General features: G+C 34.4%; 1 protein-coding gene across 1 annotated transcript in view; it reads left to right on the top strand.

Moving 5' to 3' along the window:
- COL24A1 (collagen type XXIV alpha 1 chain) overlaps positions 1-22,635 on the top strand; it is a 346,899-nt gene that overhangs the window by 53,047 nt on the left and 271,217 nt on the right. The window contains exons 7-11 of the mRNA XM_087448191.1: positions 439-492; positions 3,674-3,727; positions 16,218-16,262; positions 20,679-20,732; positions 21,929-21,973. Coding sequence (XP_087304317.1) covers positions 439-492; positions 3,674-3,727; positions 16,218-16,262; positions 20,679-20,732; positions 21,929-21,973 — 252 coding nt within the window. The remainder of the gene's footprint in view (positions 1-438; positions 493-3,673; positions 3,728-16,217; positions 16,263-20,678; positions 20,733-21,928; positions 21,974-22,635) is intronic.

Below are 22,635 nucleotides of genomic sequence, written 5' to 3' on the forward strand. Positions count from 1 at the left end.
ATGTTTTAAAATATTTAAACTTAGGATGATATCTTAAAATTTTAAAAATTAGTATAAGCAGATTTCTTTTAGGAAAAGTAACTTGTTTTCCAATGCTAAAATACAAATTATAACTCAAATATGTCACAAAAATGGAAAAATTAATAGAGCCTTTACACAGGTCCCTTAAAGAAAGATGTTTCAATGGTACTATAACTTTATTAGATTTAAAAAATCAGCTATGTCTGGGGAATTTTTAGGAATCCTCTCAGCATTTAAAAATAAGGCTAAGAAAAATATATGTTAAAAAAGTAAATAATACATGCCCATCTCAATTTAAAATAATTTTATTTAATAACATATAAAGTGTATAGCATCTAATGATGCTTACAACTGAAGAAGAGTGATAACTATATGTAATTTATGCTTCACCAAGTGTTTTATAATTATTTTATCTAGGGCCCCAAAGGAGATCCAGGATTTTCCCCAGGTCAAGCTGTTTCTGGAGAAAAGGTATTTATTTGTCTATGAAATAAAATCATGGTGATATATTTCAAGCATTTTAAAATCATTTTTATAATTTTTAAAGGTAGATTTTACATGGTATCAGAGAAGATAGAGAACTATCGGATTTTGGTGAAAGAAGAAATATTTAAAGAATTAAGTGAATTATATCATCAATTTATTTATCAATTTAAACCCTAACATTAATTTTATTGAGTATCTACTGTGGCCTGCCACTGTACTACCTGCCAATTAGACGGGTAGGCCAAAAAATCAGAGCAGGATGTGGTCCTAACATAAAAAATTTGTGGTTAATATGTATGCACAAAATAATACCTGAATTCTAATGCCATTTTACACTTTTTTTAGGATAATTCCACATACTTTATCTTGTTTAAGTCTCACAGTAACTGTGAGAGAGGCAGTCATCATCTTGTTTTCCAGTCGAGAAAACAGAATTCATAGAATTTAAATGACTCATAGATAGTAAGTGGCAAAGTTAATGATATATTTAAGTTTTCTGACTTTTAGTCCTGTATGCCTTTCATTTTATCATAATGCTGTGAAATACACACACACACACACACACACACACACACACACAGGTAAAAAGAAGCTAACATTTTAAAGTAAAGATAGCAATAAAATCTTTATTAGGAGGAGGATACTGTTTTCCAGTAAGGATGAATACAAATGGAGGCCTTAGAAATACCTCCGGGAAGCTTTATTTAGACAAGCTCTTGATGAATGTGATACAATTATAGGATGTTTTTGTTTATGTGGTATACATTCACAGACTTTTAAAATCCCTGAATAATTTTGGTGGTTCCTGGGTTGAAATCTGACCTTTTAATTGGCTTACAGAAACTCTTGTAAACTTAAAAAATAAAATCACATCATATTAATGGACTTTATGCAGATATACTAAAAAGTAAATCCTCAAAAAAATTTTAATCTAGAATCTTAAGAATTTTATTGCTGTGACGGAACTGAGTTCACTGAATCTAAATAATTTAGAAAGGGAATAGGGGTTTATTATTAAAGAAAGAATATTTTCATTGGCCCCTTAATTATTATAAGGAAAGAAAATCCTACAATCTGAAACATAAATGCTATCTATTAAAATATCTAAATATAGGACATTGGATTTCTGACTTAAAATTTAGAAATTAGAGGCCCACTCTGTTTTGGTGACTGCTTTAAATAAACTTCCCAAATTAAGCATTCACATTTATATTAAATGCTGGGTATTATCTTTCCTTGTGGCTTCCCTGTACAAAATATAGTGGTTCAGTATGTGTACAGTATCTGTATTTTTAAAATATAGGGTGGTTCACCGTGGGAGTTGAGGCTTGGAAGTATGTTAGTCTTTTTTCACTTTTTGAGTTACTCATATACTAATTGTGGTTAACACTATATAGGAGAAATGTAGTAACATATAGGATTTAATAGTGTGTTGCCATTGAGCTTTAAGTGAAATCTAACTTTTAAAACTGAGAGATATATTTCTAAAATGGTAAAATTTAAAAACATTTCTTATAAATTGTATTTACATTAAATTGGGCTCAAATATATGAGGTGGCAGGATATCAGTTATACATACACAATATGAATACGAATAAAATACAAACATTAAATTGGTGGGAGTAAAAGGGGATTGGGAAACAATTGTGTTTTATTTTTAACCATTTAGCTATTTTTACAATAAATACATGGTCAATGATGAAACAATAAAAGAAATGCAGGGACTAGTCCTTCAGCATGTAATGTCCACTAAGTAACATCTCTCATAGAGTGTACATAAGTGTTTAAGCCCTTCTGGGACCTCAATGGCCTGCAAAGATAACTTTTAAATAGTGGTCATTTTTTCTTCCCCATAAGACAAGGGAGATATTATTATTATTATTCTCATTTTTCAGATGGAGGAACTTTGAAGGGAAATCAAGTGATCCACCTATGATTAGAGCTATGTAAGAAGGAGAGACTCCCCTCTCCTAGGGCAGTTTTTCCCCCCTCTATCAAAGTAATAGATGTAAAAGAAAAAATCATCTGTATAAACTGGTCATCCCATCGCAAATGGAAGCCATCTTAATAAAATGTTGAGAAGCATTAAAATGAACATTAGAACAAATGGAAAAGCACTCCATTGTTAATAATCAGAAACATACTTTTCTCTTCTGATTGTTTAATTTGATGACATATTAAAGCAGATAATGCACTAAAAATTAAACAGAACCTTAACAGTCACTAAGGAGTTTATTTAGGATTATTATCTAAGTACTCTTTTTTCTTTCAAACAACATTTTTTTTTCATGCACGATAAATTTGTTGCCCTGGAAAGAGGGAGAGGAAGGGAGGTAAATGAAAAGTGCACCTGGAGTAAACTGGCTCAAGATTATTCCCCCATTCCTTTTTGACATGTTTTTTCCTTGTCAATTCACACAGCCTCCTCTAAGTCTCTGTCACTTCTACTCGCCACAGACACTCCTTCCCCCCACCGGTACACTTTCTCCTCTTACCCCAAGATGGGCTCGCAGGCTCTTATCCAAGTCGGAGGAAGGGAGGGACCGACGGCCCTAATAGGTGAAGTCTCGTTTCCTGGAGCCAAACACACGGTCATCCCCATATATTTTCGCTGCAGTTACTCTCGGGTGCTACAGCGGAAAGCACCAGCGCCGCCCCGGAAGCGGAAGTGACTCTGTCCCTGGTGTGCCGCGTGGATCCAGCCCTGCTCCCCACAGCTGTGCTTCAGGGTTCCTTGAGGGAGTCCTCTGAGGCTGGAGGTCTTCGCCGAAGAGGGGAGGCTTGAGACATCCACAGCGGCCGCACAAGGGCTTGTGGAATTTTTAAGTAAACTCCTTAGATTTTTAAAAGACGGTAAACTTTTGGAACGACAGGCACTTTGGGAGTAAGGGCATTCGTAGAGAAAAACATAAGAGAAAAAGGAGCAGGTGCACGGAGGTGGGGTAGTACAGTAGCGCAGGTATTCGGCACCGGAAGAGGTAAATGCTGGGAGCCTCGGAAAAGGTCTCAAAAGGCCTCAGAAACGAGAGGAAACTTGAGCCAGGTTGTGAGGATCAGAATGAACGCAGTAGAATCATGACGTCCAAAATGAAATCCTGCTGCAAGGGAATTCTAATTTTCAATTCTCTTTCATAACACTAAACCTCTATTTGTGTTTTCTTCTTAGGGTGATCAAGGCCTGTCTGGATTAATGGGGCCCCGTGGTATGCAAGGTGATAAGGTGAGATGTAGTTTTACTTTGACTTAATTGATGTCATGTGGTTCTGGGAGCTCTTCAGCTCTTAAAATCTCGTTTTGAAGTTGAGCCCAAAGCCAGTGTTTTAAATTCCTTTTCTCAGCAAAAGGAATTAGGATGCTGCCCTAATCCAGGAAAGTGGTGACCATAAAAGGCAGGGTCTTATGAAAAATAAGAGAAAACTTTCAGTTCAATTAATGATGGGGAACAAAATTCACATGCTGGGGAAAGTAAAAAATCACTGATAGAATATTGAAGCTTTTCTCTTTTTTTATTATGTGGGGGGCAATAACCTACTTCTGAAACTTTGAAGTCACTTTTTAACTTTTTTATGTCCAAAGTGACATACACTTGGTTATAGGTAATACATTTGGCTTTTTCTAAGGGGTTCTCATTTTCTTAGGAAATAATAATCTGTACCATGATATATATATATATATATGAATGTGAGGCCTGAAGCATAGGGTAGAAGTGAGGATTGGGATTAACTAGTAAAAACCAGTAGTCAGATGCATATGACTAGGCTTTTTCTGAGGTGAAAAGGAATACTAACACAGCTTCTATAATTATTTCATAAAATATGTTGTGCAGTTTCCTGGCTTAACACAAATGTAAATTCTCCTCTACATGTTCAGCTTGTGTTTTTCCCAAACGCTCAGTTCTTGATTTTCTGCAGGGGAAAAGGAAGACACAAAATTTCTTGCTAAGGTATTAAGGGCCTCAAAATATTGGAGGCTAGTATTTGACTTGATAAGGATGTCTAAATACATGTAAAAATGAGCTGTGTTGGTGTCTTAGTGTGTCATATTCCTGTCCTCTTGGGATATTTAGGTTGGAGGTGGTATTCAGACTCTGGTTGCTTGGTTCAAATCCCATCCACCATTTTCTAGGTCCCATCAACCTTGGATGAGTTGCTTAACCTCTCTAAGCTTCTGTTGCCTCATCTGTAAAATGTGAAGATAGTACTACCCACTTTATAGAGAGTTGTTGGGAACATGGAGTGAGATAATCCATGCAATACAGTGTCAGACAAATAGCAAGCCCTAATAAATGTTAACCATCGGCTATTTATCTGGTTTTGGAAAGGATCCTGACCTCGTTTGCATTCTTCATAACCCTTGCTAAAGGGCTGAATTGTAAAATGATGAAAAAGATTTTGATCTCATGGAGTATTTTTCCTCCCATGGCCACACAACACCATGATTCTTATGGTCTTCAGACTAGTCTTCATCCTAGACCGTACTTAGAATCTCTTAACTCCTTTGAGGTTGTTGGTTGCTCCCATGGAGACATGAAATTGCAGTGATCATTTTTAATAGAGTTGGTGTTGAAATAGAGTCATAAATCTGTCTGACTAATGCTACTCAGTATACCTCTGACCACTAAGTGTACCTCTGAGGAAACTGTACTGATGAATAGCGTCAAATAAAGAAGATCTCATAATATGGAACTTATCTTATTTTATTTGATATTACATATATAGTTATTGCATCCTAAAGAATGATACTGCATATGAGAGAAAAATTAATCATTACTTTCTAAGGTTAAATGATGCCTGTGGTTTATGAAATTAACAATCCAGAAAAGGAAACACTAAGTAAAGGGTGAGTGGTTATTGTGCAGAGGAGTCTATAAAGAATTATTGTTTCTATATTTATAGAGACAATTTAAAAAGGCTGATTTTAACCACTAGAGCAGATTATCATTTTACATTTGGAAAGTATACTTACTTAAAGCAGAAGATATTAGCTTCCAAAGACCTGTGTACATATCATGTGGGTCTTGGCCCATCAGTATTTTAAAATATTCAGATTAATATATTCTTTTTGGTCTACGTAAGTCTATAAAGTGAAATAACAGCATTATTTTAAACAAACTGGGACATGGATTGAGTATCTTTCACAGACTTTTTTTTCTCTTATATGATTTTTTAAACTTTTAAAATCTGGCTTTTATAGTCAACTAATAGAAATATATCCTGTAGAAACTAAGGATCTTGATGTATTATCAGTTAGCAGCTGTAGCTGAATTTTCTCTAGAGAAGGTTTAGTTGAAAATATTTAGAAACTAAATTACTTCCTGGTAAATGGTTTACTATGTTTTGACAGTAGTACAGAACAGTGTTGAAATATTTGAGATGATTTTGTAGTTTTTCTGAAAATATTTTCCTCCTTTTCAGAGTGTGTCCATTAATGGAAACTATGTACAGATTTTTACAAAACAAATATTTCTGGGAAAAGGACATAAGGACTTGATCTAAACCTAAACTAATTCTCCACATAGCAGACTTGGGACAAGTTTCCATTACACTGTCTATGTGCGTGTCTTACTTTTATATGAATATACAGTAGTAATACATTTCACATGGGCTTGATAGGCTGTTCCTATGGTTTGTATGGAAGGGGAATGGGCAAGACCCATTATTGGGTAGAATGTTCAGGTAAATTATGAGCTGTTTTTATGAAATTTACTAATATTGGTTCATTTTTTGAACCACCCAGGTCACTCTCGGTTACTTCCTGCAAACAGGATCCATGCCAGGAGAACGCCTCATATTAGCTGTAACCTAGGGACACCTATTTCCTTCATCCCTGCGGTTCTACCCCTAAAGGACTAGATGAATTCTTAGGGTCAAGACAAGAACTTAAGTTATTCATTTTGTAAGTGAGAAATCTAAGATAAGCCCAGAGAGGTTAAGAGAATTGCTCAGCGTCACTCAGAGTTATGGCAGGATTGAGAGAATAAACTTTACTGAATCCCTGTGCTTTTAACTATTCTGTGCATAGTATGAGAGATGAATAAAGTACTTGGATTTTGATTAAAATGGAGTTTACTAGTCTTTTTATCTATTAAACTATTTTATGAATTATTATAACTATTACTGCTAACTAGTATTAATAATAGCTATTTTATTATGTGCAATGTTGCAGTCTCTCTTCCTAGCACTATTTCTTTTTATTATAAAAATAACCCATTGAGACAGATACTGTGTTCAGTTTGTCATAAATAAGTTAATTGAGTTATAAAAGGGTTAAATAACTTACCCAAGCCCACGCAACTATTTATTGACAGAGTTAGGACTCAAATCCAGGCCTGTTTGACACATGTCTATGCTCTTAATAACTTCAAATACTACTTCCCCATTAATTAATTGGTTCATTAAGCCAATATTTCTTGGATGTGTATTTCAGTACTTCTGACTATCTCAAGCATGTATATAAGAGGAAGTAAAATTTTGTTTTTCATGAAAGCCAAGGGAACAAATACAGTTTTGGATGACAAATCATGATGACTTCATTATTCCTTTTCTCTGGAAGGATCTAGAAATATTAAAACTCTTCTAATATAAGCCATAGTCAAATAATCTTTCAAATGGCTGCAAGAAAGTTATGTGGAGAACACTGACAGCTCATGAAAACTGTTGAAATAAACAGAAGATTAATGTAAAAAATATTCTGAAAGCTAGAAGTAATATTGAGGCAGAAATAACAAAGCAAATAAACCAGCAGCAGTATTTTTTTTTCACTCTTCAGTAGATTTTTTAGTTTGCTTATTTCTTTTCCGCTTTTTATCTCTCTCCCCCTGACTTTTTTTTTTTTTTTAACCGGTATTAACATCTGTAACAAACAGTGTATTTCCCCAGATTCACTGGTCACATTGCCTCAACTTAGCCACCTTCATGTAACTTATTTTCCTAGGAACTAAAGTATGTTTTCACTTCTCATAAGTGTCTAAATTTGTGCCGAAAAGCAGATAAGTTGGATCCAGAGTGCATGCTGGGTTGGATGGAAGACAAGACTCATAATTCTGAGCTTGGACTCCAGATGGATTTTTAAATTGGTTTTTAATATAGCCTATCAGTTGCTATATTAATATTGGAAGTCTGCTATTTAAAATTGTAAGAACATCAACAGTGATTTCAATTGGAGCAATTTTTCTAGGATCAAGAGGATAAGCCAGATGGGAGCAGTTAAGCACATCTTAGCATGAAGGTATAACTCAGAACAATTGTGAAATATGATGCACACATTTTAAAATAGATTTTTATGAATAATCTATGGCGGTATTTTTCTGAATATCAAAAAATAATAACTACTGTGGTTTTAGTGATAATTATAAGTCAGTGTGAATTCTTATTCTATTTTGATAGAATTATTTCAATTATTTAAAAAGAAATCTTTCCATTACATAGGAGATTCACAGTAAATATCTTTATAAAGTTGGAAAGGAAGAAAGAACTGAAGGCATCATAGTGGAATGCATTGTGATTTATTATTCCCCAAAAAGTATTTAAGGCAAGGACAGTACTAAGGAGCTATAACAATACTGAATGTCAATGAGAACAATAAAAAAATCATGATAGGTGTAAAATCAGTGCCTGGAGAGAGAAATAAGGAGAGTTCTACTGTTCCATAGTTAACTCTGGAGATCACCTTCCTCGCTCATTATTCTTATAAAAATCTGCAGAGCTATGTTTTACTTTGGGTTGGTTCCCAATTCAAGTAGGGTACTGAAAGTCTAATGCAAATGCTGCTGCTTAGGGGCTGTGCTGTCACCACTGTTGCCCTCTCCTCTGCAATCCACCATTCCCACTAATGGTAGGGGAAGCTGAGAACAAGGCAACACAGTACTGAAGTCCCCCACAGGCAAGCCAATGGTTGCCAAAGTGGTGTAATTTGTGGGACGTTGAAAACTTGCCTGTGTCCAAAGATATTTCCCTCAATTTGGCTTTTTGACTGACATTCTAACATTAACGATATAAATTCATTTGGCTAAAAGTATTTCCAGTGTCCAGAAGTTTTTAAAAAAATTTCTGTGTCCTCAGAAAAAGCTGTGATCTGTCATGTAGCACCATTTTGAGATGTAGTTTATATCTTCATGAGAACTAGTTGAGAAAGACTACAACTGGGTTGATGGAACCAAAGTAAAAACTGAGTACTAATTAAAGGAGGTTAGTGGGTCAATATTGTGAGGAGTTGGGGACAAAGGTTGGCGCAAGTGTGTTGTGTGCATGAAAGAAGTATGTTCCAAGAAGAAGGGGAAGAGAGGTTTGTGCAGCATTCATCCTATAATTTAAGTCTCCTCAAGTTCTCCAGTTATCTGGGATCATTCTTCTATTTAAATTTTTTTTTTAAATAAAGTCCTTATTCTTAGGACTTTAGGAAATTTCATGCCTTACCTCAAGAAGTGCTTACATTCTCATGATTGTTGATTTTTATTTCATTTTGGATTGTTGCTTAGGGCTTCTTTTTTGATCAGCTGTGGCCATCTTATCACTATTTCTCAATTTTGCTGTAACTTTCTCTGGTTATTTTGATCATAACATGTTTATAAGGCTTTGTCTGTATTCCCCAAGGCATTGCTAACATGAGTCCTGTAGTGTTTGACAAAATTTATTAGAAACATGTGTAATTACTTATCTGTAAACTAATGCTATTACATTACAGAAAATGAAAATTTAATATTGGCTTTCAGACAACAGTGCAATAGCAGTACCTAAAGGGAAATATGTGAGTGATTTAGGAGCCTTTAAGTGCAAGGGCTATATTTTACTCACTGTGGTATCTCAGCCCAGTGTCTGGCACATACCAAGCACATATTATTAATAAATGAATGAACATTGCTGCTCTTAACTTTAATTGACTGTGTGCCCTTTCACCTGGTCCTAGTGGTCATCTTCCTCCTTGTGGTCTGCTTCTCAAATCAGTGTTTCTTCTCTCGTGTCTTATTTTCTTTGAGTCCTTTGGCTCCAAACATCCTTCATCCTATTTTAGGTAGGCTGAGTAGAATTAGTTAACTCTAATCTCTCAATGATGTTGTCTTTCACAAGATTATGTACAAGATTAGCCCACCTTTGCCTCAGCTTCCCGAGACTAGAAAGAAGCAAAAGATCCAAGGAAATTTCTTCAAACAAAAGAGAATTTCCTTCCTAAGATGAAATCTGTCTCTCACTCTAGAATGCTGCAGTTGTTCTAATCACATTCTTTTGTCCTGCTATTCATTCAGGAAACCAGTATTATGTAAATAAGAGATAATGTCTGCCTTCAAGTAGCTTGCTGTCTGAAAAAAGAAGCAGATACTAAAGTAAATCACAAAAGTATATTATGCTGTGGCAAGTGCAATGACAAAGATGTGAAAAGATTATTATAGGACATAGTTGAGGGTTACCTAACCTTCCTGGGGCGTGAGGTGGGGGAATATTTAGGGAATGGAAAGAGGCAACATCTGAGCCGCATCTTGAGGATAAACAGAAGTTATCCTGATGATACTGTAGTTGGTAGACATGTATGCTGCCTACACACAGGTGATGGCATAAATAAAGGTTTGGAGGCAAGAGGAATTCCTCGTTCCTGGGTTATGGATATGAGGCAGGTGGTATCAAGGGATAAAGCATGAGGCGTAGCCAGGGACCAAATTATAAAGGAACTTGTATGCCATGTTAAAGCATTTATCATGTAGTAAAGAGCTACAGAAGGGTTTTAAGAAGGGGAGTGTCAGAGGCAAATCATCTGCTGTGCAGAATTTCTTTGGCATTTTTGTGGGTTCTAGAGAGGAATGCTCCTGCTACCTTTCTGAAACCTAAAGTTTGTGGAATAGATAGAAAGGCAGGGTGATAATACAGAAGCTGTCTTATGCCATAGGGGAAACTTCCCCATATGTAGAAAAAATCCTTACTTCAGTGAATGTAAGTCCTTCCCATTTAGTGGGGAAAAAGACTGTTAAAAGGAGAAAGCCATTAATATATAAAGTTGACAACATTGAGATTATATCATAAGGTCATTGAGAATCTTTCTTAATATGTACATACAGGCATTTCTTGCTTTGCATGATTCCAATATACACAAATTTCAGTTATCACAGTTTAATTAAATAACATCAGTGTCCCAACAACATGGTTCAAATTTCATTTACCACAATATATTAGCTGTGATTAATTGCATAAACTACAAACTTTGCTTCTGGCTCTTCAGCCTACAAATCACTACATAAATAACAGATGTGCATCAAGATCACTGACCAGTCACATCATTTCATTCAGAGTCTGTTGGTGATTGTTCACTGCACCTCTCTGAGTCAGGCTCAGACAGCAAAGTGTGTAGTTGTGTTGCTTCCTTGTCTCTCTGTGATGAACCTATGTTACATTTTACCCAAATGGATTTTCAAAAGAGGTAATTGGCCAACAAAGAAGAAAGTACCATGAAATAAAGAAATAGTGATAACACAGGAATTGAAATTATAATGGAACATAAATGGAATTATAGAAGAAATTCTGACTCTGAGACACTGCTGCCATTTGAGAGACTCTAGATATGCAGCCAGAGGAACTTAGTGAAGGCGAACTTTTTGACATAAATGAGGAAAGGATTATGATGAATAGGACAGAGATGCCCCAGAGGAGGTGACACCAGCAAAAAACTTCACATTAGAAGAACTCTTAGAGCTATTTCATGATATTAAAAATGCAAAGGATAAAATAGTGGAAGTTGATCCAGATTTAGAAAGGAGTATGACAATTTGCCAAATCATAGGAAATCTGCTTTCTCAGTATGGTAATTTATACAAGAAGGTGGCAAGCACTATTCAAACTACTGTTCATAAATTTTTTCAAAGAAATGGCACTTTAATTCTCAATATTTCTAATGTTTTAGATTGCGCTGTACTAAATAAATATTAGTTTAACATTTTTTTTCATTTCCCTATGCAATTATAACTGACAGAGTTTTTAATGTTTTGACAAGAATTTTTAAAAGTCAGGGAATAATTTTAATTTTTCTCATTATTAAGATTGCTTTGCATGGTTTCAGCTTGTGTGGTCATTTTTATGGTCCTATACCACAATACAAAGTGAGGATGACCTATATATAAATGGTACCACTATTTTCTTTTTGGGTAAACATTTTATTTATGTATCCAGATTTTAATTACTTGGGGAAGTTCAGATATGTGCTTGAAATTTGTTTCTTTCCCATTCCTCAATATTTCTGATTTTGATTCAATTGCATCCTCCTTATTCTTTTTCTGTTTTTTTGTCCTGTGTGGTCACCTATTGGTAACATATATGTTAGAGTTCAAATTTTTGTTAAAATAAGTATTAAAATTAAAGTCTCTACATTATAATTATATTCTAAGCCCCATTTATTATTGGAATTCTTGGTAAGGCAACTTTCCATCACAACAAAAATTGAGACAATCTGTAATTCATTGTAATGGGGTTTTAATCTGTTTTAAAACAGAATTTGTAAATTTTCCTATTGGCATTCCTTAAGGAATGTGTTCACATCAGTTTTTTTCAATATATTCATCAGAGAAAAATCATATATTATTAGTTACTGGACCTTTTTTTGTTATTCTTCCTATATGAGTATAGAAAACAATGACTCAAATAATATTTTCTAAATACTACAATATAAACTAATTTTTTAAAGCCAGGTCCCTAAATTGGAGCTATGCCAAAGCTTGAATGTAGGCAGTTTTCCCAGGAACTTATTCCCTTTCCTTTTTAAAACTTACAAACTAGTGTTTAAGTAGAAAATAAATGAGGTAGATAGTCACAAATTTAGGGAATAAACAGAGGCCTTTATACAGTAGTGGTGCTAACTCCAGTATATTACAGATATAATAATATCACATTAAAAAAACAACAAAAAGATATTCTTTCTCATACTTATTACCTTTTATTTCAGCATTAAGAGAATTGAGATATCATATTAAATACTTAGAATCTGTTTTCCACCCAAGTAACTCTCAAATCCATCCAAGTTTTTCCATCAATTTATTCATTCATCCAAGTCTCTCCATCAGTTAATTAATGAGCACTTATTATATGCTAGACACTGTTCTAGGCACTGGGGATACTGCATTGAATAAAATAGACAAGGAGCTTAAATTAAGTTTAAACTCTTTAAGGGGCTTATATACCATCTCTTACTCTACCACTCAAATCTAATTTATAATCATTTTTCACCTAGACTATCATAATAGCCTCCTTCCTGACCCACGCTCTTCCATTCTACTCATCCCAGAGTCCTCATCTTTGTTTCAGATCATATGCCCATGGGAGCCTGAATCTGGTTTTTCTCTGATACGTGCATCAGTCTTACTTGAATTCTTCCTATGCCTCCAAGCCCACATTGACTCATATGTGCCTTTGTTTTTCATTCAATGAAAGCTAAATTAGAAAAAAAAAAGAAGAAAGAAAGTGGTGACTTTCTTACGGATTTGAGTAATCACAGAATGCTAGCAATAAAAGGAAACCCAGCAATAATTTAATTCAGTGCTGTCACTTTACAAATGAACACTTTGAAACTCATGATATAGCTAGTTAGTGGCAAAACTGGATCTAGAACTCAGGGTGCTTGGTTTATTCTTCATTATTATTAGCAGTAAAAAGACCAAAACAAAAACATTTTGTTTTACTTAGGCTCTTTTGATTGCAAAGAATGGAGACTTAGACTATCTCACAGAATACAGAATTATTTCAGGCCTCTCTGTAGTGTTAAGGGAAGCAGGGAGCCATGGAATCTAAAAATAGGTACGGTAATATGACTTCGGCTCATGGAGACAGGCACTGGTTCAAAGCAGCTCTGAGTATCTTAGCAGCGTTAGTTTGTGGATCTTCCACTGTACTTTTCTAGTACCACTGCTCATCTACTGTCTCTGCATCTGCCCTTTTGTGTTATCTTGCTTGTCCTCTGACAACAACTTTCTTTCTCAACATAGTTTCCACTTACTGCATATTTTTTAATTATACTTTGGCTTTCTTGTAGCGTGTCAATGCCGCTACTCCACCTCTTAACCTTTCTTTGTGAATCTTTCCAGCTTCAGCTCCCCACTGCTAAGTACTTGAATTTTTCTTGCTTTCCTTTTTTAAATAGACTTAAATTTAAAAAAAAGAGCATTTGATTGGCCCAGCTTGTCTCTATTGAGGCAAAACTCTTCATTCCAAGTGACCTTTTAGGCTACTGGCCAGACTTTGTGTTGGCCTCCCTTAGATCAAGTGCCATCTCCTGTGGCTGAGGTGGAGTAGGAATGAGCTCATGAAGAAAAGACCATGACTGTTTGTTGCTGCCCCATTATCAGAGTCTCTGGATGAGGAAGAATCCCTTCAAGGGGAATTGTACATACAGAAGGTACCGTCGTGAACATGTCTAGTTGACTATTATAAAGTGCTTCAGGGAAAGTAAACTGAAGAAGAAATTGTACCACCACTGCATTCTGTTTCACCATGGGCTAGGGAGGGAAGAAACTCTGGTTAGAAAAACAGGTGGTGGCCAAAGAAAGGGAAGCATGTAGCCAGACTCAAAGGTTCACTGAAATAAAAATAAATAAATAAATAAACAAACACATACTTTTTTTAAAAAAAGGAAAAGGAAATAGGCTCATGGCAGCCAGTTTCTTTACCTATGTGTCTCTTACCCTGGCTCCTCATTCCTTATCCTCCTGATGCTCTCCCAGGAGCGTTTAATTCCCACCCTCCTAGAGCTGCTGCCTCATTCCTGGGAGCCACCACCATGGGCTTAGTGCTGAGGACATTTCTTATCTCCTTTTATAAAAAAAAGTGGAAAAACTTAGCTTTGATGATGTTTTTATTTGTGGAGTCTTGTGTAACATTTAGACAACTGAGAACAATATGTATCATATTTTGCAATTAGGCTGATCTTTTGCTATCTTAAAGAAAAGTATAAACTCAGCGAAATTGAGTCAAAACGTTGGGTATATTAGATGCTATTGGCAAATGAATAACTAGTAATACTATTATTTATGAAATATAATTCCTTTTTTTGATTTGTCTTGGTGGTCTATAATTAATGTTTGAACATATTGATGAGAGTGAGGACAGCCTGTATTGGAGTCTGAGACAACTATAGGCTTATAAAGTAAATAGAAGTCCAGGTTACTCAGTTCTTGATGAATCTAACTATCAAACCGACATGACTCCACCTTACTACCTACATGGCTATGGTCAAATCATTTAATTTCTCAGAGCTCACTTTTCTTATCTGTAAAAATGGGGAAAATACCTACTTCATAGGATTGTCATAGAATTGACTGAGGTATTTGGAAGTGGCTGGCACAAGGTCTGGAACATAGTAAGTAGCTTGAAGTCCTTTGTTTCTTCCTTCCTGTTTTCCCTTCTTTCTCATGGCCACTTCTCTGATCTCTAATAGTCTAATCACAAAAGAACCTAGCCCCCAGAGGATAGGTCTTTTCCTCTGCCGTCTTGTTTTTTCTTTCTGTTACTTCCTTGTTACTAATATGTTTACATATAACATATAGATAACACAAAAATCTTAGTCTCCAAACTTGCTTGTTTTCTTTTTCCAGTCATCTCTCTGGTTCCCAAGAGACCTTTCTACTTAAACATTTTACTGTTGTTTTAACATCTCAAAAACTACTTAAATCATTTCCTTATTTTTCAAATAGGCACCTCTTCTAATTTCCTCCTTGTCTAGCCAAAGCCTCATTTCCTTCTGTAATTCATTAATCCAAGTTGATAAAATCCTCAGGGATTAATCCTGAATGACTCTTTTCACTCCATTATTCAATATGCTGAAACCCCCAAAACTTGTCTTCACTTTGTGGTATATTAATTTGGAGTTTTTGATATTTGTAAACTATAATTTATTTCAGGTTTTTGAGTTATAGTTTGTTTAAAATCCTATGAGGTTCTTACAAAAAGGAACTTTTTTTGTTCTTTTATATATGCCAAAATGAACAAAACAGTAGATTGATTTACTGATTGTTGATTACAGCTATACAAATAAGCTCCAAAGTGTTCCTTTATTTCTTTCTTCATGTCCTTTCTTTTAGCTTCCTTCATTTTGCTCATAGAAGAGGATCTTTCTAGAGGAAAAAAGATATTATCTATTTTATATCTTTGGGTGTTAATGATAGAGATTAAGATTTGATTTTGGTTCTATTATTTGGAAACTCATTTTTGTTACTAATTTTTTAGACAGCTTTATAAAACCCCTTTTGATCAACCTGTGAGCAGCCTCTTTCATTTGTCTTAGCTCATTCATGGAGTGTTATGACAATGATTTGGATTAAAGAAACTGCCTGGATATGGTCCAGTTTTTCTACAAGCAGATTATGTCTGAGGGCATTTTGCTTCAGCATTAATGAACTAAAACCAACTTTTAAAAAGCTTCAGCAAAATATAGCAGATCCATTGCTAGATACCAGCCTTTCATAAAAGATGCTGTTCTTTATTCAGTACTATGCTACCATTTTAGTTGATAATAACAAATCATTCAAATAACACTCAAAATTAATTAAGAATTATTAATAAGAATTAATTATTTAATAAAAATTAAATTCTTATTAAATTAAAAAGATTAAATTTAATAAGAATTAATTTTGTATTGATGAGGAAACCAAAAGTTGGGGTAAAAGACAGCTTAAAACCTATGTTTAGTTATTCGGCATATATGAATTTACTTTTCATGGTATATCTTCACCTTTACCTTTATAGGGTCTCAAAGGACATCCAGGGCTCCCAGGACTCCGAGGTGAACAAGTAAGTACTTCCTTCATAAAACTGGTATCTTCTCTGGTGAAAAAGACACACATTAGGGAACTCCACTGAGAGATTATTTTTCCCCACTTACTGTTTCAATTTTTCTGCTCAATGATTTTCACTCTGTTTAGTACAGGACAAACTTTTAATTGATTATCTGTTATAGTTTTGTTGTTTTTTTCAAATCTCAGTCTGACTTTCACTATCTGCCTAACATGTTCCAGAGCCCATTTGAGAATCTCATAAGCTATGACCTTTTCCCCAGAAAATACACATATTCATGCACATGCATGCACCTGTGGGTGTGCATACACACATACACACATATCTGATTTTTTGTACAATTTTAGGGCCTTGCCTGTTTACTAAAGCTTATCCATACCTGTTAGTTCCCTGACCCTTGCATGAGGAAATGCAAATTAAATTAGAATTGCACATATGCTATTGTCCATTATGCACATGCAAATGTATTTAAAAGTCAAATAGATTGGGAAATATTTAGTTTTTGATCATGTTATTCCTTCCCCCTCCCACCAGAAAATAATACATCATTATTTCATAGAAAAAAATAAATTCAGAGCTCTTGTTTTTCAATACAGTATGTACTAGGTCAGTATGAATAAAGCAGTGAAAAGAGTAGGAGATTAGAAACGAACTGGAGGGAAGGATACCGTTATTGGAGATTCAGCAAAGAGCCTCAGGAAGCCCTAAAGGGAGCTCCAGAAAGAAATGTGATGGATTGTCCCTGAGGGAAGGATGTAAATGAAGAAATAGAGTCAATTTTCTCTTTCATTTATGTTAAGTGGGACAGTACAGTCTGTTCAGTCTCTGAGGCACAATTTTTCAAGATTACTAATTATTAGACAGGGCAAGCTCAGTGATATATGTATCTGTAATGGGTGCAGTCTTAGTTTCCTAAAGATCAAACAAGTGCTGAAAAGCATTTGGGCATTTATGGGCAAAAATCAGAAGGGCAGGAGGGGATTGGTCCCTGGGGAGAGGAAAAAAAAATCCCTAGACTATTGCTTTGGCAGAAATGTGTGGATTCCAGGGAAGAAAATCTGATACTTCACAAGTAAGTGACAAATCGACTGTGTGTCAGGACTGAGCAGTTCTCTCACAGCTGCTCTCTAACCTAGTTCTCTTAGCATACATGTGATTGTTCTGAGCGTAATATGCTTTTAGAAGAGTCTAAAATCAATTTTAAAGGTTGGGGAACATAGTTAGGAGTCAAGTCTTGCTTTCTATTCTATTTATTTCCAGAGAAAAGACAACATTGATGATAACTGAAAAACAACTACAATCATTTTGCGTTTATCTATGAAAACACTGTGGACATTAAGAGGAGCATAACTAATTTCCTAGGAGACATTCACTTCTGGAAAATTTGTAAATATCTATAAATTGGTCAGCAAACATTTGGAAAAGTAATTATCTCATCTGTGCAACCTCTAGTAATAAGAGCTGTCATTTAGTGAGTCCTTATTAGTTGCCAAACTGTACTGCTATTAACTACAACTTCTAGTAGTAGAATTATTTATTGAATATTTCCAGATGTTAAGTAATTTAATGTTCAGCAACACTAAAAATTATTGCAGTTATCCCTACTTTTACATATGTTTCTACACATTGTTCTGTTTTATTGGCATAATAATCCTGTGACTTAGATATTATTAATCTATTTTACTAATGAGAAGACTGAGCTATAGAGAGGACCCATGGTAGCAGTGCTGGGATTCTCAATGAAGTCTGACTGATTCAGAGCATGTGCTTTTATGCTTAGAGTTAGTAGTGGGATTGGGGAAGGCTTCCTATTCCTAATTTCTCCAGGGGCTAGAGATATAACTTTGTGTCTAAATTTCTCCATTCAATCTACGTATTTAAGGGGGCCAACTTTTTTTTTTTTTTTAACAGTTTTTAAGTGCCTAGTGCGTTGAGTGGTAGTGTTTGTTTTGAGTTTCTTTTCGAGCTTCTGTGGTTGTCGCAGTGATTTTAGGATGTGGTTGGTTTAGAATATGTTTATGCCATGTAAGACTATGCTGAAGGCTTTCTTGTTTACTTTGTTTACTGCTATTCCAGTAGAGCAGAACCTAGCCATCGAATGGAGTTCTCTTGTGTGTTTCTCTGTGCAGCTAGAATGTGTTAGATCTCTACATGTTGCTTTAACACCCTCTATGAAAATCCATTCAAAATCAGATTTCACTTATGTCTTAAAACAGAGTGCTTTTTAATAGAGGTCAGTTAACCTAATTTTGCTAGGAAAAGAATGAAAGGGATGGCAGTTGGCATTAGCCAGGTAGTGACCTATGGAATAAAAACAGCCTTTTAAACTTGTTTCACTCCTTTCTATTGACATACCCAAATGTAAGGTTTTGTGACTGTCTGGATGTAAGCCTGTGTGTTTTAGAATTGGATGGGGCATAAAGGAAGCAGGTGTAAATAGACTGAAACAAATCTCATAATTAGAGGGCTTTCCCTAGAGTACTACTGGAAGTTATTTGCACTTCAAATCTACACTAGGGAGGCAGCCTTGAATGGTGGTCTCTGGAGTTAGACTTGCTGATTCAAATCCTGGCTTCCCACTTATTAGCTGAGTGACTTTCCACTGGTGACAAACACTTTCTGTCTCATTTTTCTCATCTGTAAAATAGGGAGGATGATGCCTACCTTCTAGTGTTGAGCAGATTAAATTAATAATACATATAAAATACTTGAAATAATGCCTGGCACATGATAGGTGCTCAATAAATGTTATTATAGGAATAAAATATTATATATATAATATTAATAAGGTAATATTTAGTACATAAATATGGTTTCTGAAATTCATAGGATATAGTCTCTCCACAGGTAGACAAGAATTTTATTCTGTAATTCTCAGAAGGCCACTGTTTATTCATATTCTGTTAAATTGTCCATTGTCACATATGTATGTATAGATGTCTGTATGTATATGTATAGATGTCTGTCTGTATGTGTATACATGTGTGTGTATACACACACACAGACATACACACCTCTTTTGTCAGATTGTCTGGGTTCATATCCAGTCTCTACTACTTGCTCCTGTGGCATCTTAGGCAAGTTTCATAACTTGTCTGATATCATAGTTTCTTCAAATATAGAATGGAGAAAATAGTATCTATCTCATAGATGTAAAGTAGATGTATAGTGCTTGGCGTTGTGATTGGCACATAAAAAAGTGCTCAGTAAAGAGCAAGGGAAGGAAGGGAGAGAGGAGAGAGAGAAATAAGAGAGAACAAAATTGAGAGGTGGATTCTGAGGAAAGTGGAGAGAAAGATGTATTAGGAGCCTGCATGTTTAATAGACTGGGTGGGCAAAAACTCTCAACTATGATCCTCCATTTGTCTTTTTCTTGGTCTGTTCTTTCTCTAGATTTTCCAAATTTTTAGGAGTTTTATAATGGAAGTAATACTCTTCTGTCTACTTCAGAGCAAAGGGGCAAAGGGCTGGAGTCTTTTATTATTTCTTTTACAAACAACCAGTGGGAAATGAATTCGTAATAAATAAGGAATCTATGAAATTTACCAATGCTGTCACCATTTGAGGTTAAGTAAAGGCAGCTCAACACACATTGTTCTGGCATTTCCTTGGTTCAAGAATTATTTAATAGACCTAAACTCTAAATAAACTGATGAGTGAATGAATGAATGAATAATGGATCAATGAAAGAAAGCAAAAACAAATGGAGGCATTTCTTCTCACTTTTCCATTCAGTTCTGTAGCAGGATTCCTCTTAGGCCTTTGAGTCTCCTTATATCAGCCTTCCTTGAGCAAACTTTGTTTTAAATTGAGAATACAAAGTCGTCAGTTTAAAATGAGTTTACCATCCAAAGTTACTTTGTGAATTTTTAAATAGATCTATGTCGTGATGCAAGTATTTACCACTTAACATCCATTGACTTAATCAGACTTACTGTAAGAATAAATTTACTTTACGAAGGAGGAAGAGGTTGTTTTGAAGTTCACTGCCCCTTGTAGTGTTCTGAGGCTCATGCTCAGACAGGTAAGGAGAATTGAGGGATGACTGAGATAAGAAAGAATTCAATCCAAAAAGATACTGGTTATTAAGAAATGTACCACCTCTTTCTCTAAAATAAATATCTTCCTTACTTATGTAGCATTGGATTTTTCTGTCTTAGATATATCATTATTAATAATCAATGTCTCATTTAGGACCCTAATCTAAGTTTTATTTATTTTTATTTAGCAATTTTGGCTCATTTTTATTTCAACTAGTTGATTTCAATTAGATAAGCAATGTGCAGGACCTTTGGTGTTTTTATGGGGAAAAAATTCTTTCCAAACTTGGGTATTTTAATTACACCAAATTAGTTTCCTTGGGCTTCTTTTGACTGTGTTGTATCATTTGATTTGTTTTATTTTTCATTTCAGGGAATTCCAGGATTCACTGGTAATATTGGTTCACGTGGTTACCCTGGCAGGCAGGTGAGGTAACTATATTTACACTTTTATGTTCCTCTTCATTAATGCTTTGTATGTTCTTATTTCCAGAGTTAGTGTTCAAATGATAATTTGTTTACTTTAGTTGAATAATGAATTACTCATAGCAAAATAATTTCAAAATCAGAATTGTAAAAATCCTTTAAAAATTTTACTGCTGAAAGTTTTGTTCAAAATAAGAATGTCATTTTGAAACGTGTTTCGTGTGATAAACAGTGGAACCCTCGAGATTAAAATGCCCAAGGATCTAATAAGATCTTAAAACAGCCCTGCAGCTGATTTTACAGTACTGCCATTGACTAAAATGAAGTAGTGGTAAGAGTTAAGACTCTGTATAATAAGCATCAATTTTTAATAACGTAGTTTTGAAAACTTGGGGCACAGTTGGCAGTGCTACATGTACCACTACTGAATACTTTTATCTGAACTGAATTCAAGTTTTTGTATGCTGTTTTGAAAATTCATTCTAATCATTTCATATTTATTTCCCTCTAATTTCTAACTTGCTCTAACTACTTCATGTAGACTAATAGTAGAACAAATTTTCTTTCCTAGATTTTCATGAATTGATTACTTACTCTTGAAATTAATTATTCATTTAGCATACTAGAAAACTACATTTATAATATTTTTTATTCTCAAGAATGAGAGAAATAAAATGCCAAAAAAATCTATTGTTAACAAAATTCCATTTTTTTAAGTTTTTAAAAATACATGGAAGGAATTGTATATTAGAGTCTTACCACTAAGTGATGATTTGTGTTATCTGAAAAATATAAGATATGAATACTCAAACATATGGACATTTATCTGAAGTTAAAAAATGTATTTATTTTTTAAATTTATAGGAATATATTTTAGATAAGTTAATTAGAAATATTTTAAAAGAACACAGTTTTCCAATGAGAAATAATTTAATGAAAAATTATTTTTTTGTATCTGACAATATGTGTTAATCTACTTTATTTAGATATCTAAAATATATTTGTGTGTAGATTATATACAGAGCCTCTTTTGGTTCTGAAATTCTAAAATTCCTTGAAGGTATAGTAGCCTCAGAGTTCTGAATTTTACACTTATGAAAACGATACCTCTTTATATGCCCTTTTTATTAATCTATTTATCAACAACTCTTTAAAAAAATACTATAGTATGATGATGATGTCTTTTGTTCACACTAGGGTTTAGCTGGACCAGAAGGTAATCCAGGTCCTAAGGGTGTACGAGTAAGTAAGCATTTTCATCTTTTTGTTAAGTATGCTTGCGTAAAAGTAGAAGGAAATATACAAAACACTTATCATTTTCACATTTTCGTAGGAACTTGGAATATAATGCAGGTTTAGCCTGAAAAGTTCACTTGTTTAGTAGATATTTTCACTGTTATGGCCACAGAAAGCAGTCTTACAGTGGTAGGTTTTACATCATTCTTTTCTGCTAATTTCTAGCTCCTAGTATAATGTCTAATGTGTTAGAATATGCTCTATAAACATTTATAGTATTATTTATATGTGAACACACATAGACCTAAGAAATCATGATGAAAAAAATATGAAGACGCAAAAAAAATTTATATTAGTTCAACGCTGAGATAATATTATGATACAAAAACAATCGAGTAAAGAAATATCTGCAAAGAAGGAAATAAGCTTATCAAATCCAGAACATACCATTGCACTTCCAAACCATTAAAGGAGTTGTTAGCCACTTTTAATCATTAAGGAGTAAAAAAAAAAAATTACTGTGATATGTTATGTAGTCTGCTACAAATTAAAATCAAAGCTGGTTCTAGGAAAAATTGGTAAAAGTAAACTAAAATTTTTGTCTTTAAGGTTCTCTATTTTTAATAGCCAGTTATTTTCCTCAGTCTACATCTGTGCCTTATCTTGTT

Source organism: Ceratotherium simum, chromosome 2, assembly GCF_057802395.1.
Source record: "Ceratotherium simum simum isolate JZ-2026a chromosome 2, ASM5780239v1, whole genome shotgun sequence".
Taxonomy (NCBI): domain Eukaryota; kingdom Metazoa; phylum Chordata; class Mammalia; order Perissodactyla; family Rhinocerotidae; genus Ceratotherium; species Ceratotherium simum.